General features: G+C 37.3%; 1 protein-coding gene across 1 annotated transcript in view; it reads right to left on the bottom strand.

The window, feature by feature from the left end:
- Positions 1 to 2,315: 2,315 nt before the first annotated feature.
- The window catches only part of LOC136864093 (uncharacterized protein C12orf56), a 405,652-nt gene continuing 392,496 nt past the window's right edge, over positions 2,316 to 15,471 (bottom strand). Inside the window, exon 11 of the mRNA XM_068225784.1 lies at positions 2,316 to 2,529. Within this exon, the coding sequence (XP_068081885.1) occupies positions 2,400 to 2,529 (130 nt within the window). The 3' untranslated portion in view covers positions 2,316 to 2,399. The remainder of the gene's footprint in view (positions 2,530 to 15,471) is intronic.

Here is a 15,471-nt window from a genome sequence, read left to right as displayed (position 1 = left end):
CTAACTGGTTTGATAGAAGACAGTTCGTGATTAAGAAACGTTATTCCAGTGAGGCTCAACTTGTAGTATTCCAGCAAGACACAGCAGATATTTCAGATTCTGGAGGTTAAATGGATTGCATCGCGATTGATATATCTAAGACCTTTGATAGGGTAGATTAATGGAGATTACTGACGAAGATGAGGGCTATTGGACTGCATAAAGAAGTAATTGAATGGGTGGCTATATTTCTAGAAAACAGACCCTAATGGAGCGATAGGACGTGAGATCAGTGTCAAATTTCACAGTATAATTCACAGGAATTCCGGCTGGAAGGATGCTTTGGCCATTGCTGCTGTTCTCGAAGGCAAAGATGTAGCACTACCACTGAGTTTCACCACAGCAGAGCTAGCTCCTCTTACATACTGTCCCCTAACCTCATGTGAAGTGGAAAAGTAATTTTCTCAGTTTAAAAATACATTAGCCGCCAATAGAGCCCGCCTGTTGGTAATAATTTATAGTAACTAAAAATACCCAAAATAAGCAAGCAAATATGCACTTATAATCGCAAAATAAGAACGAAAATGGCAAAAATAGGCACTACAATCCAGCCGGAGTATAGGCCTACCATCTCCTTAGCATTTAACATTGCTCAGCATATGTGAATCATGTCACTTCGTTCTCAGGTGAAGGCTTTATCCCAAGAAACTACCAAAAACCGTGTTTGTTGGGATTAATACGCTTCATCTTGGTGTGTTTGATGCTGTTGCGTCCTTCAATGAAGGTGACATTACAAAATGCAAAGTTCTGGAGAAGCTAGAATTGTGTGTGGGTTCCCAAACAGTAAATGCTATGTATTCTTTAGATACGTAGAGGCTAGGATCATCTGAAAATGCTATCAAATCCATTATGAACTGTGGAAGAAACAGGAGGGCCACCAAGAGGAAGCTTCTTGATGAATTGCAAGAGGATGCTGATAATCCCATCTATGCACCAGGCATGCATTAATGTTGAAACTTTAAAGGTGATTTCCCATCAATTTACTTCTTTCCTGCAAAAGGAACATTATTTCAGAAACTATTACTGATGTCACTATGACATTTTCAGAACTCCTTTGTAAGAGTATGCCATACATTCTAAAGCCATAAAAACATACATATTGCAAAATTTCTGAGGTGGGTTGGAAAAGATCTATGAGAAAATTTGCAAACAATTTTGCATTATTAAAACAATATATATTTTCCAAAAAAGGGTCTTTATTTTAAAGATCTTAATAATAATAATAATAATAATAATAATAATAATAATAATAATAATAATAATAATAATAATAATAATGTTATTGGCTTTACGTCCCATTATCTATTCTTTCACGGTCTTCGGAGACGCCGAGATGCCGGAATTTAGTCCAGCATGAGTTCTTTTACGTGCCAGTAAATCTACTGACACGAGGCTGACGTATTTCAGCACCTTCAAATACCTCCGGACTGAGCCTGGATCGAACCTGACAATTTGGGCTAAGAAGGCCAGCGCTTCAACCGTTTAAGCCACTCAGCCCGGCACTTTTCAAAGATCTTAGCATCAGTACAAAGCTAATATACCTGTTTATATTATATAAAAAATCAAGTGTCTGTGTCAAACACTTACCGAGAAAATGTTCCTTAAAGGTGATGTATTTTAACATTGTGAAAATAGGGCTTTCCGTATACCCTTAAAATCCCACCGGACTGAGCCAGGATCGAACCCGCCAAGTTAGATTCAGAAGGCCAGCGCTCTACCGGCCGAGCTACTCATTCTGGCAATAATAATGTTGATAATAATAATAATAATAATAATAATAATAATAATAATAATAATAATAATAATAATAATAATAATAATAATAATAATAATAATGTATAGCCTCCGGAGAGGTCTGATGCAGGTCTTTCGAGGAGACTCCGATGGGTGACCTGCGAGTTTGTAAGGATGGGGTCATACTTATAATGAATTCTAATATTGAATATGGCGCATAAACACCCAGCCTCCGAGCCATATGAATAATTAATCAATGAAAGTTAAAATCTTCTACCAGGCCGGAAATTTAACCCAGGACCCCTTGAAATAAAGACCAGCATCCTAATCCTTCAGCCAAGGAGTCAGACAATATCATAAATGTACTTCGGAGACGTTGTACCAGGCAATTTCTTTTCAGTATATGCATTGCAAAAAGTAGAAATATTTTGATATTTCCGGTTTTTATTTACTTTGTCCGTTGAGTATCCTGGTGTGATTGCGTTAAAGGATTAGGGATTACACACAAATGAAATTGTAAAAAATAAATTTATTGGCAATTATAATGTCAAATATTGTGCTAATGTGGTGAAATATTGTCTCACACATTGCAAACGATCTATTCACTTAGTTTACGACAGTCTAAATTACATTCTGGTGGTTAATCTGCGCCATAAAATCAATCCATGGACGGTATCCACAATTGGTTCAAGTATACGTTTTACTGGATAGGTCTCCAATATCCTGGGGTTCACACGCGACCATTTGACGTAATATCTGAAATAAAAATAATATCTCACTTAGATACATTACAGCATCTTTGAATAACATTACAGTATTAGTATTATTTATTTACCACAGTTGTTACAACAGATATATGGAAGGCCTAGTGAAAGAAGGTGAGCTCTAGATAATATATAAAATGTTTCCTAGGCCAATGTTTAAATTAAAAACGGGGCCGATGACCTCGATGTTAGGCCCCTTTAAACAACAAGCATCATCATCGAGTAAATTAGAAACACAGCTCAAAAAATAAATTTGGCCACTTTCTCATATGTTCATACCTCAATGGTACGTATACATATTGAAGTGGAAAGAGGCACGTAATGAAAAACAAACCTTCTTCTTTGCAATAACTAAGAATTTAAATGAAAGGCGTTTCCTGGACACTCAATAAAAGACGTCATTACACAACGTGTCGTAAACAAAGTGATCCCTGGCCATACGTCGAAATGGCCACATGGTAATTAAGCAACTTAATAAAGAGTATTGCCATCCTTCACGTGGATAACAGCCTCACAACACCTTCCCATATTTCCGACAAGGGACCACGCGTTCAGCTGAGGCAGACTTCTCCACCCTTCCAAAAAGGGCGTCTTCAAGTGCTTGTAATGTTTGGGGTGGTTGTTCTCACTCGGATGCGTGGCTTCAGTTGGTTCCAGACTTATTCGATCAGATTCAGTTTGAGACTTCTGAGTGGTCAGTTCATTCGTTGCACGTGGTGCTCTTGCAAGAATCTCCGAACGATGTTAGCATCATGCGATCTAGCAATAACATGCATGAATACCGCGTTTTCTCCAAGTTTTTTTCACGTGAGTAAACACATGTGGCACTAAGATCTCGTCAATGTACCTTAGTTAAAGATACTTTGTGAATTATCAGGAGATCGGTTTTATTGTCAACAGTTATGCCTTCCCACACCGTAAGAGATCCACCTTCAAAAGCAATGGCGGACTGTACAACTGTCGGATGAAATCGCTCCCCACGTCTTCTCCAGACTCGCAGACGACCGTCTGAATGACATAGCGTGAAATGGGATTCATTCGAGAACAGCATAGGACGCCAGTGTCTTAGCTGCCAGTGCAAATGATCTCTAGCGAACTACAGTCTCCTCCCATGGTAAGTTATTGTCTGTCCAGTCCAGGTACTTGAGCGAGTCGTCGGGATCTTAAACTGGCTTCTCGAAGCTTGTTTCTGACTGTGTGGTCACTAACTCGCACTCCAGAAGCCTGCTGTTGGTCCACCTGTAGTGCTTGTCTTGTAACTTGGCAGTTCGGAGAGCTTGAACACGTACAAAATGATCCTGCCCTGGGGTTGTTTTTGTGGCCCGTTACAGGGTGCCTGGTAATGTTTCGACATGTAAATTCGTATTCAGGGTAACCTCCAACATTTTGGCAATGAATCTTTGCGAGTAGCCTTCTTGAAATAGTGTAAATGCATAAGTGGCTTCATTCAACAACTGCTTCCCTTGTTGTCTACCTCGGTCCGTACAATCAGGCATGAGTTGTAAACACTTCATACAGTCCAACCTGCACGCACACTTTGAATTGAGGCGCTAGTACCTTTTAACTGCCACTAACACCCCCCAAACATCCGGATGTTGTCTGTTATGTAAACAGGACATGTTATTGTAGCAATAGTCCAATCTCCAACCCACTATGCATTCGTGCAATGTAGTTAGAAGCATTTAAAGACGTGACCAATTTTTTGAGCAGTGTATTGTCAAGAATATTTACAAAATTAAATAAATAAATAAATAAATAAATAAATAAATAAATAAATAAATAAATAAATATGTACATAATTATAAGGGAAGTAATAACTAAATGTACAATCTAGAATAACATTTGAACAATATAACAACATAGATTTATAGTTAAACTGTAGGAATCCTTAAAGTAAGCAGCAGATTTACTGTGACTATAGTATTCAGATTCTTGCTGGAAAGATGGAACGTGGATGGAATGTTTTACGAGCTTAGGAGATTCAACATTGCTTAGACACAAAATCCTTCAGTAGTTCTGCCTGATTCTCAATAATGACCTGAATTTAGGAGGTCCGAATTAGTGATGGGATTCGGTTCATTTTAATGAATCGAATTATTTGATTCCGTTTACGTTACTGAATCGGTAAAATGACCCTATTCACGGTACATTAGAGTTATTATTGCATCTGTGTAGTGAGTACTGGTAGAGAGTAGCAAAAGCATTCAAAGCTCGCTGCTGTCATTTCGTTTTCATTCTATGAACTACTTTCCTATGCGTCATCCAGCTTTTAGATGAAGGTTTCTCCTGTAGCCATCTATTCGCGTCAAGATCAAGTTTTGATAATACAAAGCCTTCCTCCCCCAGCCCCACCCAACAGTGTCAACTCCATTAAATAATCACTATATATATATTGATGAAAATATCTGTACACACAATCATCAATGATCAATGATCTGCGTTTAGTACTGTCGCCTAGGGGGCAGATTCATTATCATTTGTTTGCTTAGTCTTTTCTTAAACGTGGTTTGCAGATTCTTAAAAATTGTTTGCTTAGTCTTCTCCTAAATGAGGTGGCAGATTCCTTATCAATTGTTTGCTTAGTCTTTTCCTAAATGAGGTGGCAGATTCATTATCATTTGTTTGCATAGTCTTTTCTTGAATGAGGTGGCAGATTCCTTATCAATTGTTTGCTTAGTCTTTTCCTAAATGAGGTGGCAGATTCCTTATCAATTGTTTGCTTAGTCTTTTCCTAAATGAGGTGGCAGATTCCTTATCAATTTTTTGCTTAGTCTTTTCTTAAATGAGGTGGCGATTCCTTATCACTTGTTTGCTTAGTCTTTTCCTAAATGAATTGGCAGATTCCTTATCAATTGTTTGCTTAGTCTTTTCCTGAATGAGGTGGCAGATTACTTATCAATTGTTTGCTTAGTCTTTTCTTAAATGAGGTGGCAGATTACTTATCAATTGTTTGCTTAGTCTTTTCTTAAATGAGGTGACAGATTACTTATCACTTGTTTGCTTAGTCTTTTCTTAAATGAGGTGGCAGATTCCTTATCAATTGTTCGCTTAGTCTTTTATTAAATGAGGTGGCAGATTCCTTATCAATTGTTTGCTTAGTGTTTTCCTAAATGAAGCGGCAGATTCCTTATCAATTGTTTGCTTAGTCTTTTCCTGAATGAGGTGGCAGATTCCTTATCACTTGTTTGCTTAGTCTTTTCTTAAATATGGTGGCAGATTACTTATCAATTGTTTGCTTAGTCTTTTCCTAAATGAGGTGGCAAATTCCTTATCAATTGTTTGCTTAGTCTTTTCTTTAACGAGGCGGCAGATTACTTATCAATTGTTTGCTTAGTCTTTGCTTAAATGAGGCGGCAGATTCCTTTTCACTTGTCTGCTTAGTCTTTTCCTAAATGAGGTGGCAAATTCCTTATCAATTGTTTGCTTAGTCTTTTCTCAAATGATTTCAAAGAACTTGGACATTTTACTGTGCTCACGGTTTTGTGATCACCGTCTTTTTAGTTAAGTTATTCCGTCAGACGGCTCACTTGCTCACTGTCCCCGTACACCGGTGATGTCGTAATTCGATGGTGGAAGTCCTGTTTAATGATGCGGCGTACGAACTGAAAGAATATCGAGCGGCTCTTCCCAATATAAAACAAATCATTTTGAATGGTCATGAGCATGACTCATACTTACAAGGTAGGCTAGAGTGTGAGTTGAATTAACTGTCGAGTGCCAAATTAGTGACAATATTATGGTTCATTAACCTAATAACGTGTATATCATATATATATGATACTAGCAAGATACCCGTGCTTCGCTACGGTATTATACTGAAATTTATAATTGAATGCTTATTGTTTTAGATATATAATCCGCCGAAATTCGCGATCTGACTCGTTCTCTGCGAGAATCCACCAAAATTCCCGATCTATTATTTTACGGCACGTTTCCTCCCATTTTTAAATCTTCCTTTCCAGCAATCGATTTCGTACTTCCCGGGTTAGGCTCAGGTATTCCTCCAGGTCAGTTGGGTCCGTAACTCTTTGCCATCTTTTCCTATAATATTTTTAATACGGATATAATCCTTCAGGAGATCCGGCGTGCTGTCATACTGGGTGCCTTGACGGGACTGAACCCGCGACCGGACTGCATTCTTAGTCATTACCCGTCCAGGAGCCGTTTCCATCGCGGTCCGCAATTTGACGACGGTCCGAAATATTATTATTATTATTATTATTATTATTATTATTATTACTATTATGTGTTGCTGGAATGGCTGATGACAGGGAAAACCGGAGTATCCGGAGAAAAACCTGTCCCGCCTCCGTTTTGTCCAGCACGAATGCCACATGGAGTGACCGGGATTTGAACCACGGAACCCAGCTGTGAGAGGCCGGCGCGCTGCCGCCTGAGCAACGGAGGATCCTTATAAGTACATTAATAACAGTAAAATCAATTGGTCTCACCGCCTTCTACACCCCACCGCCGTTAAGTTTATTTACAGCCACCGCCCGCCCCCCCCCCCCCCCGAAAAAGAATTAAAAGGATGTTTGTTTCTTTATGTTTAAGGGAGATTCTAAACACCAATGTTCACGTCTATTACCTTCAGTTTTGAGATATAAGTATCCACATAAAAATAATTTACTTTTTTTCACTTCATTTCACAATAATCTCTCCTCCCCCTAAATGAATTTTCCAGCAAAAAAATACTTGTTTCTTTAATAGTAAAGGATCTTCTAAATACCAATTATCACGACTCTAACTTCTTCAGTTTTTGATTTATGTGTCCTCATGAAAGGAATTCAACTCCTTTACACTCCCGCCCTCCAAGATGGTTTCCCCCCAAAACGCGTTTTTCTTTGTTTTTAAAGGAGATCCAAATACGAATTTTCACGTCTGTAACAACTTTAGTTTTTATTAGATGTATGTATTCTCATTCAATTAATTTAATTAATTTTTCAATTCTTTCACCCCCCCCCCCCCCATTGGATTTTCCGAGGATACGTGTTTCTTTATTTTTAAAGCAGATTGCAAATATCAAATTTCACGTCTGTAACATCTTCATTTTTGAGATATCAGTAGCCTAATTAAAAGAATTCAACACCATTTTCAGTCACTTTTACCCCCCCCCCCCTCCACCCAAGTGGTATTTCCGAAAACTAAAAATACACTTTTCTTTATGTTTAATAGAGATAAAAAATACCATTTTTCACTTCTGTAACATGTTAAGTTTTTTAGATATCCGTAAAAATTCTCATTTTAAAATTTCATCCCTTTTGGGTTCCCCTTAAGTAGAGTTTCCAAAAACAAATAACCTATATTTCTTTACATTTACAGGAGATTTACACCCACTGTTTACGTCTGTAACATTTTACGATTCCAAGATATTCTGTAGATATAGTCTTTCAAAAAATTCACCCCAATTTGTCACTCCTGTTTAACCGCCATTAATTGGCTTTTCCAAAAACTAAAAAATACGTGTTTCTTTATTTTTAAAGGAGATCCCTTATGCGAATTATCAGTTCTGTAATATCTTTCATTTCTGAGATATGTGTATCCTCATTAAAGGCATTCAACCCATTTTTCACCATTTTACACCCCTCCTATTAGGACTTACTGGAAAAAAAAATACGTGTTCCTTTATTTTTAGAGGAGATTCTAACCACCAATTTTTACATCTGTAAATTTTAAAGTTTTAAGATGTAGACACACTCATTTTAAAAAATTCACCCCCGTTTTCACCCCCCAATATTTGGATTTTCCAAAAACGAAAAAATACCTGTTTCTTTACTTTTAAAGTAGATCCAAAATACCAATTTTCAGGTCTGTAATATCTTCAGGTTCTGAAATATAAGTATCCTCATGAAAGGCATTCAACCCATTATTCACCCTTTTACACCCTTCCTATTGGGATTTTCCGAAAACAAAAGAATACGTGTTTCTTTATTTTTAAAGGAGATTCTAAATACCAATTTTTACATCTATAAACTTTAAAAGTTTTGAGATATAGATACACTCATTTTAAAAAATCACCCCCTTTTCACCCCCCCCCCATTAATTGTATTTTCCACAAACAAAAAATACGTGTTTATTTATTTTTAAAGGAGATCCCAAACACCAATTTTCAGGTCTGTAATATCTTCAGGTTCTGAAATATAAGTAGACTCATGAAATGCATTCGATCCCTTTTTCAACCTTTTCCACCCTTCCTATTAGGATTTTCCGAAAACAAAATATACGTGTTTCTTTATCCTTAATGGAGATTCTAAATACCTATTTTTACACCTATAACCTTTAAAAGTTTTGAGATATAGATACACTCATTTTAAAATATTACCCCTTTTTACCCCCTTAATTGGGTTTTCCAGAATCAAAAAAATACGTGTTTTTTTATTTTTAAAGGAGATCCCAAACACCAATTTTCAGGTCTATAATATCTTCAGTTTCTGAGATATAAGTAGCCTCATTAAAGGCATTCAACCCGTTTTTCACCCCTTTTCACACCTCCTATTGCGATTTTCCGAAAACAAAAAATACGTGTTTCTTTAATTTTAATGAAGATTCTAAATACCAATTTTTACATCTGTAAACTTTAAAAGTTTGGAGATATAGATTCACTAATTTTAAAAATTCACCCCCTTTTCACCCTACCATTAATTAGATTTTCCAAAGACAAAAAATACGTGTTTCTTTATTTTTAAAAGAGATCAAAAGTACCAATTTTCAGGTCTGTAATATCTTCCGTTTCTGAGATATAAGTACCGGTATCCTGATTAAAGGCATTCAACATATTTTCCCCAATTTTCACCCTTTTTCACCCCTCCTATTGGGATTTTCTAAAAACAAAATAATACGTTTTTCCTTATTTTCAAAGAAGATTCTAAATACCAATTTTTACATTTGTAAACTTTTAAAGTTTTGAGATATAGGTGCACTCATTTTAAAACTTCACCCCCCCTTTTCACCCCCTTAGCAACGGAATATCCAAAAATCCTCTCTTAGCGAGCACCTACATCTTAATATGAATGTATCCTCAAAATTTCAATTCATTAAGTCCAGTAGTTTTGGCTTGGCGATGATGAATCAGTCAGTCAGTCAGGACAAGCTATTTTATATATATATATACTAGCAGGATACCCGTGCTTCGCTACGGTATTATACTGAAATTTAGAATTGCATGCTTATTGTTTTATATATAATCCGCCGAAATTCGCGATCTGACTCGTTTTCTGAGAGAATCCGCCAAAATTCGTGATCTGACTCGTTTTCTAATAGATTATGGCAAGTTTCCTCCCATTTTTCAATCTTTCTTTCCAGCAATCGATTTCGTACTTCCCGTGCTAAGTCCAGGTATTCCACCCGGTCAGTTGGGTCCATAATCTTTGCCAACTTTTCCTATAAGCATTTTTAATATGGGTTAAATCCTTCAGGAGATCCAGCGTGGTGTCTTCTTGGGTGCCTTGGCGATACTGAACCCGCGGCCGGACTGCATTCTTAGTCATTACCCGTCCAGGAACCGTTTTCAGCGCGGTCCGCACATTTGACGACGGTCCAAAACATTATTATTATTATTATTATTATTATTATTATTATTATTATTATTATTATTATTATTATTATTATTATTGATGTTCTGGACCCCACAGCAAGATGAAAGACCGCTACTCGGCGGTAAATTACATCTACTGCCATTGTCATTGTTGAAAATGTGGCCAACACCATTGTCGCGCGTAGGCAAGTGTGCTGGATTTCTGGCCATACGAATGACATACTTCCGTGCATTATTGACCTTATTATGGAGGTGAAAATTTGGACGGTCAATCTCATTCCTATCGTTTATTTCAAATGTGTATAAATTTTTATTTATATGCCAGGAGAATCTACTGTAATCTAAGAACGTTCTCCGAAGGAAAAAAATGGCTCTTGAAAACGAACCCAGGAAAGATTAAAAATGATGGTTTATGATCAGAATAAGTACATCGAAAATCTACAGCCTGTTTCCAGTCATTCGACAGGGTCAGGAATGGAATGAATAAAGCCCCCATATAGCGGCGAAAATAGGAATTGTACCGGCAACCGAAACCTGTCGCACTCCTCTGGGGCAATGATTAATGGATGACAAATGAAATGAAATTATATTGGACAGTGTTGTTGGAGTGAATGATGACAGGGAAAACCGGAGTATACGGAGAAAAACCTGTCCCGCCTTTGTTTTGTCCAGCACGAATGTCACATGGAGAGACCGGGATTTGAACCACGGAACCCAGCTGTGAGAGGCCGGCGCGCTGCCGCCTGAGCAACGGAGGCTCCTTATAAATGCATTATGAACAGTAAAATCAATTGGTCTCACCTCCTTTTACACCCCACCGCCGTTAAATTTATTTAGCCAACCCCCCCCCCCCAAAAAAACTAAAAGACCGGGCGAGTTGGCCGTGCGCGTAGAGGCGCGCGGCTGTGAGCTTGCATCCGGGAGACAGTACGTTCGAATCCCACTATCGGCAGCCCTGAAGATGGTTTTCCGTGGTTTACCATTTTCACACCAGGCAAATGCTGGGGCTGTACCTTAATTAAGGCCACGGCCGCTTCCTTCCAACTCCTAGGCCTTTCCTATCCCATCGTCGCCATAAGACCTATCTGTGTCGGTGCGACGTAAAGCCCCTAGCAAAAAAAAACTAAAAGATGGCGTGTTTCTTTATGTTAAAGGAGATTCCAAACACTAAACACTAATGTTCACGTCTATTACCTTCAGTTTTGAGATTAAAATCATTCACTTTTTTTCACTTTCACACTTCTCCCCCCCCCCCCCCCCGCCCACTAAGTAAATTTCCGGCAAAAAGTACTTGTTTCTTTAATAGTAAAGGATCTTCTAAATACCAGTTATCACGACTGTAACTCTGTAACTTCTTCAGTTTTTGATTTATGTGTCCTCATGAAAGGAATTCATCTCCTTTTCACTCCCGCCCCCAAGATGATTTGTCCCCCAAAACGCGGTTTTCTTTGTTTTGAAAGGAGACCCAAATACCAATTTTCACGTCTGTAGGCCCTAACAACTTAAGTTTTTAATAGATGTAAGTATTCTCATACAATTAAGTCAATTAACTTTTCAATTCTTTCACCTCCCCCCCCCCCTTCATTGGATTTTCCGAGAATACGTGTTTCTTTACTTTTAAAGCAGATTCCAAATATCAAATTTCACGTCTGTAACATCTTCATTTTTGAGATAACAGTAGCCTAATTAAAAGAATTCAACACCCTTCTCAGTCGCTTTACCCCCCCCCCCCGTCCACTCAAGGGGTATTTCTGAATACTAAAAATACACGTTCCTTTATTTTTAATAGAGATAAAAATACCATTTTTCACTTCTGTAACATGTTCAGTTTTTTTTGAGATATACTGTATAAATTCTCATTTTAAAATTTCACCCAATTTTTAGTTCCCCTTAAGAGGAGTTTCCAAAAACAAATCACCTATGTTTCTTTACATTTACAGGAGGTTCCAAATACCACTTTTTACGTCTGTATCATTCTAAGTTTCTCAGATATTCTGTAGATATAGTCTTTCAAAAAATTCATCCCAATATGTCATTCCTGTTTAACCGCCATTAATTGGAATTTCAAAAACAAAATACGTGTTTCTTTATTTTCAAAGGAGATCCCATCTACAAATTTTCAGTTCTGCAATATCTTCAGTTTCTGAGATATATGTATCCTCATTAAAGGCATTCAACTCATTATTCACCCTTTTCCACCCTCGTATTCGGATTTAGAGAAAACAAAAAATACGCGTTCCTTTATTTCTAAAGGAGATTCTAAATACCAATTTTTACATGTGCAAACTTTTAAAGTTTTGAAATATATATATATATATACTCGTTTTTAAAATTCACCCCCTTCCCCTCCATTAATTGGATTTTCCAAAAACAAAAAATACGTGTTTCTTTATTTTTAAAAGAGATCAAAAGTACCAATTTTCAGGTCTGTAATATCTACAGTTTCTGAGATATAAGTACCGGTATCCTGATTAAAGGCATTCAACCCATTTTTCACCCTTTTAAACCCGTCCTATTGGGATTTTCTGAAAACAAAAAAATACGTGTTTCTTTATTTTTAATTTTGATTCTAAACACCAATTTTTACATCTGTAAACTTTCAAAGTTTTGAGATATAGATACACTCATTTGAAAAATTCACCCCCTTTTCACCCCCCCGATTAACTGGATTTTCCAAAAACAAAAAGTACGTGTTTCTTTATTTTTAAAGGAGATCCAAAACACCAATTTTCAGGTTTATAATATGTTCAGTTTCTGAGATATAAGTATCCTCATTAAATGCATTCAACCCCTTTTTCACCACTTTCCACCCCTCCAATTCGGATTTTCCGAAAACAAAATATACGTCTTTGTTTATTATTAATGAAGATTCTAAATACCAATTTTTACATCTGTAAACTTTCAAAGTTTTGAGATATAGAAACACTCATTTTAAAATTTCACCCCCCTTTTCACGCCCTTAGCAACGGAATATCCAAATATCCTCTCTTAGCGAGCACCTACATCTTAATATGTATGTATCCCCAAGATTTTATTTGATTATGTCCAGTAGTTTTGGCTCGGCGATGATGAATCAGTCAGTCAGTCAGTCAGTCAGTCAGGACAAGCTATTTTATATATATAGATATACTAGCAAGTTACCCGTGCTTCGCTACGGTATTATACTGAAATTTATAATTGAATGCTTATTGTTTTATATGTAATCCGCCGAAATTCGCGATCTGACTGGTTATCTGAGAGAATCCGCCAAGAAACGCGATCTGACTCGTTTTCTAATAGATTACGGCAAGTTTCCACCCATTTTCAATCTTTCTTTCCAGCAATTGATTTCGTACTTCCCGGGCTAGGTCCAGGTATTCCACCCGGTCAGTTGAGTCCCTAAATCTTTGCCATATTTTCCTATAAGAATTTTTAATATGGATCAAATCCTTGAGGAGATCGGGCGTGGTGTCCTCTTGGTTGCCTTGGCGGTACTGAACCCGCGGCTGGACTGAATTCTTAGTCATTACCCGTCCAGGACCCGTTTCCAGCGCGGTATGCACATCTGACGACGGTACAGAACATTATTATTATTATTATTATTATTATTATTATTATTATTATTATTATTATTATTATTATTATTATTATAGATATTCTGGACCCCACAGCAAGATGCAAGACCGCTACTTGGAGGGTGATCAGCACCATTGTCGCGCGTAGGCAAGTGTGCGGGATTTCTGGCGATACGAATGACATACTTCCGTGCATTATTGGCCTTATTATAGAGGTGAACAATTGGACGGTCAATCTCATTCCTATCATTTATTTCAAATGTGTTTAAATTTTTATTTATATGCCAGGAGAGTCTACTGTAATCTAAGAACGTTCTCCGAAGGAAAAGATGGCTGTTGAAAACGAACCCAGGAAGGATTAAAAAAGATCGGTTTATGATCAGAATAAGTACATCGAAAATATACAGCCTGTTTCCAGTCATTCGACAGGGTCAGGAATGGAATGAATAAAGCCCCATCTAGCGGCGACAGTAGGAATTGTGCCGGCTGCCGAAGCACTCCTCTGGGGCAATGATCGATGAATGACAAATGAAATGAAATAATGGACAGTGTTGCTGGAATGAATGATGACAGGGAAAACCGAAGTATCCGGAGAAAAACCTGTCCCGCCTCCGTTTTGTCCAGCACAAATGTCACATGGAGTGACCGGGATTTGAACCACGGAACCCAGCCGTGAGAGGCCGGCGCGCTGACGCCTGAGCAACGGAGGCTCCTTATAAGTACATTATGAACAGCAAAATCAATTGATCTCACCTCCTTTTACACCCCACCGCCGTTAAGTTTATTTAACCCCCCCCAAATTAAAAGAAGGCGTGTTTCTTTATGTTTAAAGGAGATTCCAAACCCTCATATTCACGTCTATTCCATTCAGTTTTGAGATATAAGTATCCCCATAATAATAATTAACTTTTTTTCACTTCCTTTCACACTTCTCCCCCCCCCCCCCTAAGTGAATTTTCCGGCAAAAAATACTTGTTTCTTTAATAGTAAAGGATCTTCTAAATAGCAATTATCACGACTCTAACTTCTTCAGTTTTTGATTTATGTGTCCTCATGAAAGGAATTCAACTCCTTTCCACTCCCGCCCCCCAAGATGGTTTCCCCCACAAAACGCGTTTTTCTTTGTTTCTAAAGGAGATCAAAATACCAATTTTCACGTCCGTAACAACTTTAGTTTTTATTAAATGTATGTATTCTCATACAATTAAGTCAATTAATTTTTGAATTCTTTCATCCCCCCCTCCCCTTCATTGGATTTTCCGAGAATACGCGTTTCTTTATTTTTAAAGGAGATTCCATATACAAATTTTCAGTTCTGTAATAAATTCAGTTTCTGAGATATATGTATCCTCATTAAAGGCATTCAACCCACTATTCACCCTTTTACACCCCTCCTATTGGGATTTACAGAAAACGAAAAAATACGTGTTCCTTTATTTTTAAAGGAGATTCTAAATACCAATATTTACATCTGTAAACTTTTAAAGTTTTACGATATAGACACACTCATTTTAAAAATTCAACCCCTTTTTCACCCCCCATTATTTGTATTTTCCAAAAACGAAAAAATTCGTGTTTCCTTATTTTTAAAGTGGATCCCCAATACCAATTTTCAGGTCTGTAATATCTTCAGGTTCTGAAATATAAGTAGCCTCATTATAGGCATTCAACCCATTTTTCACCCCTTTTCACCCCTTTTCACCCCTCCTATTGGAATTTTCCGAAAACAAAAAAATACGTGATTCTTTACTTTTAAAGGAGATTCTAAATACCAAATTTTAGATCTGTAAACTCTTAAAGTTTTGAGATATAGATACACTCATTTTAAAATTTCAACCCCCCTTTT

The sequence above is a fragment of the Anabrus simplex genome, chromosome 2, assembly GCF_040414725.1.
Source record: "Anabrus simplex isolate iqAnaSimp1 chromosome 2, ASM4041472v1, whole genome shotgun sequence".
Taxonomy (NCBI): Eukaryota; Metazoa; Arthropoda; class Insecta; order Orthoptera; family Tettigoniidae; genus Anabrus; species Anabrus simplex.
This window is presented reverse-complemented; position numbering and strand designations above follow the sequence as displayed.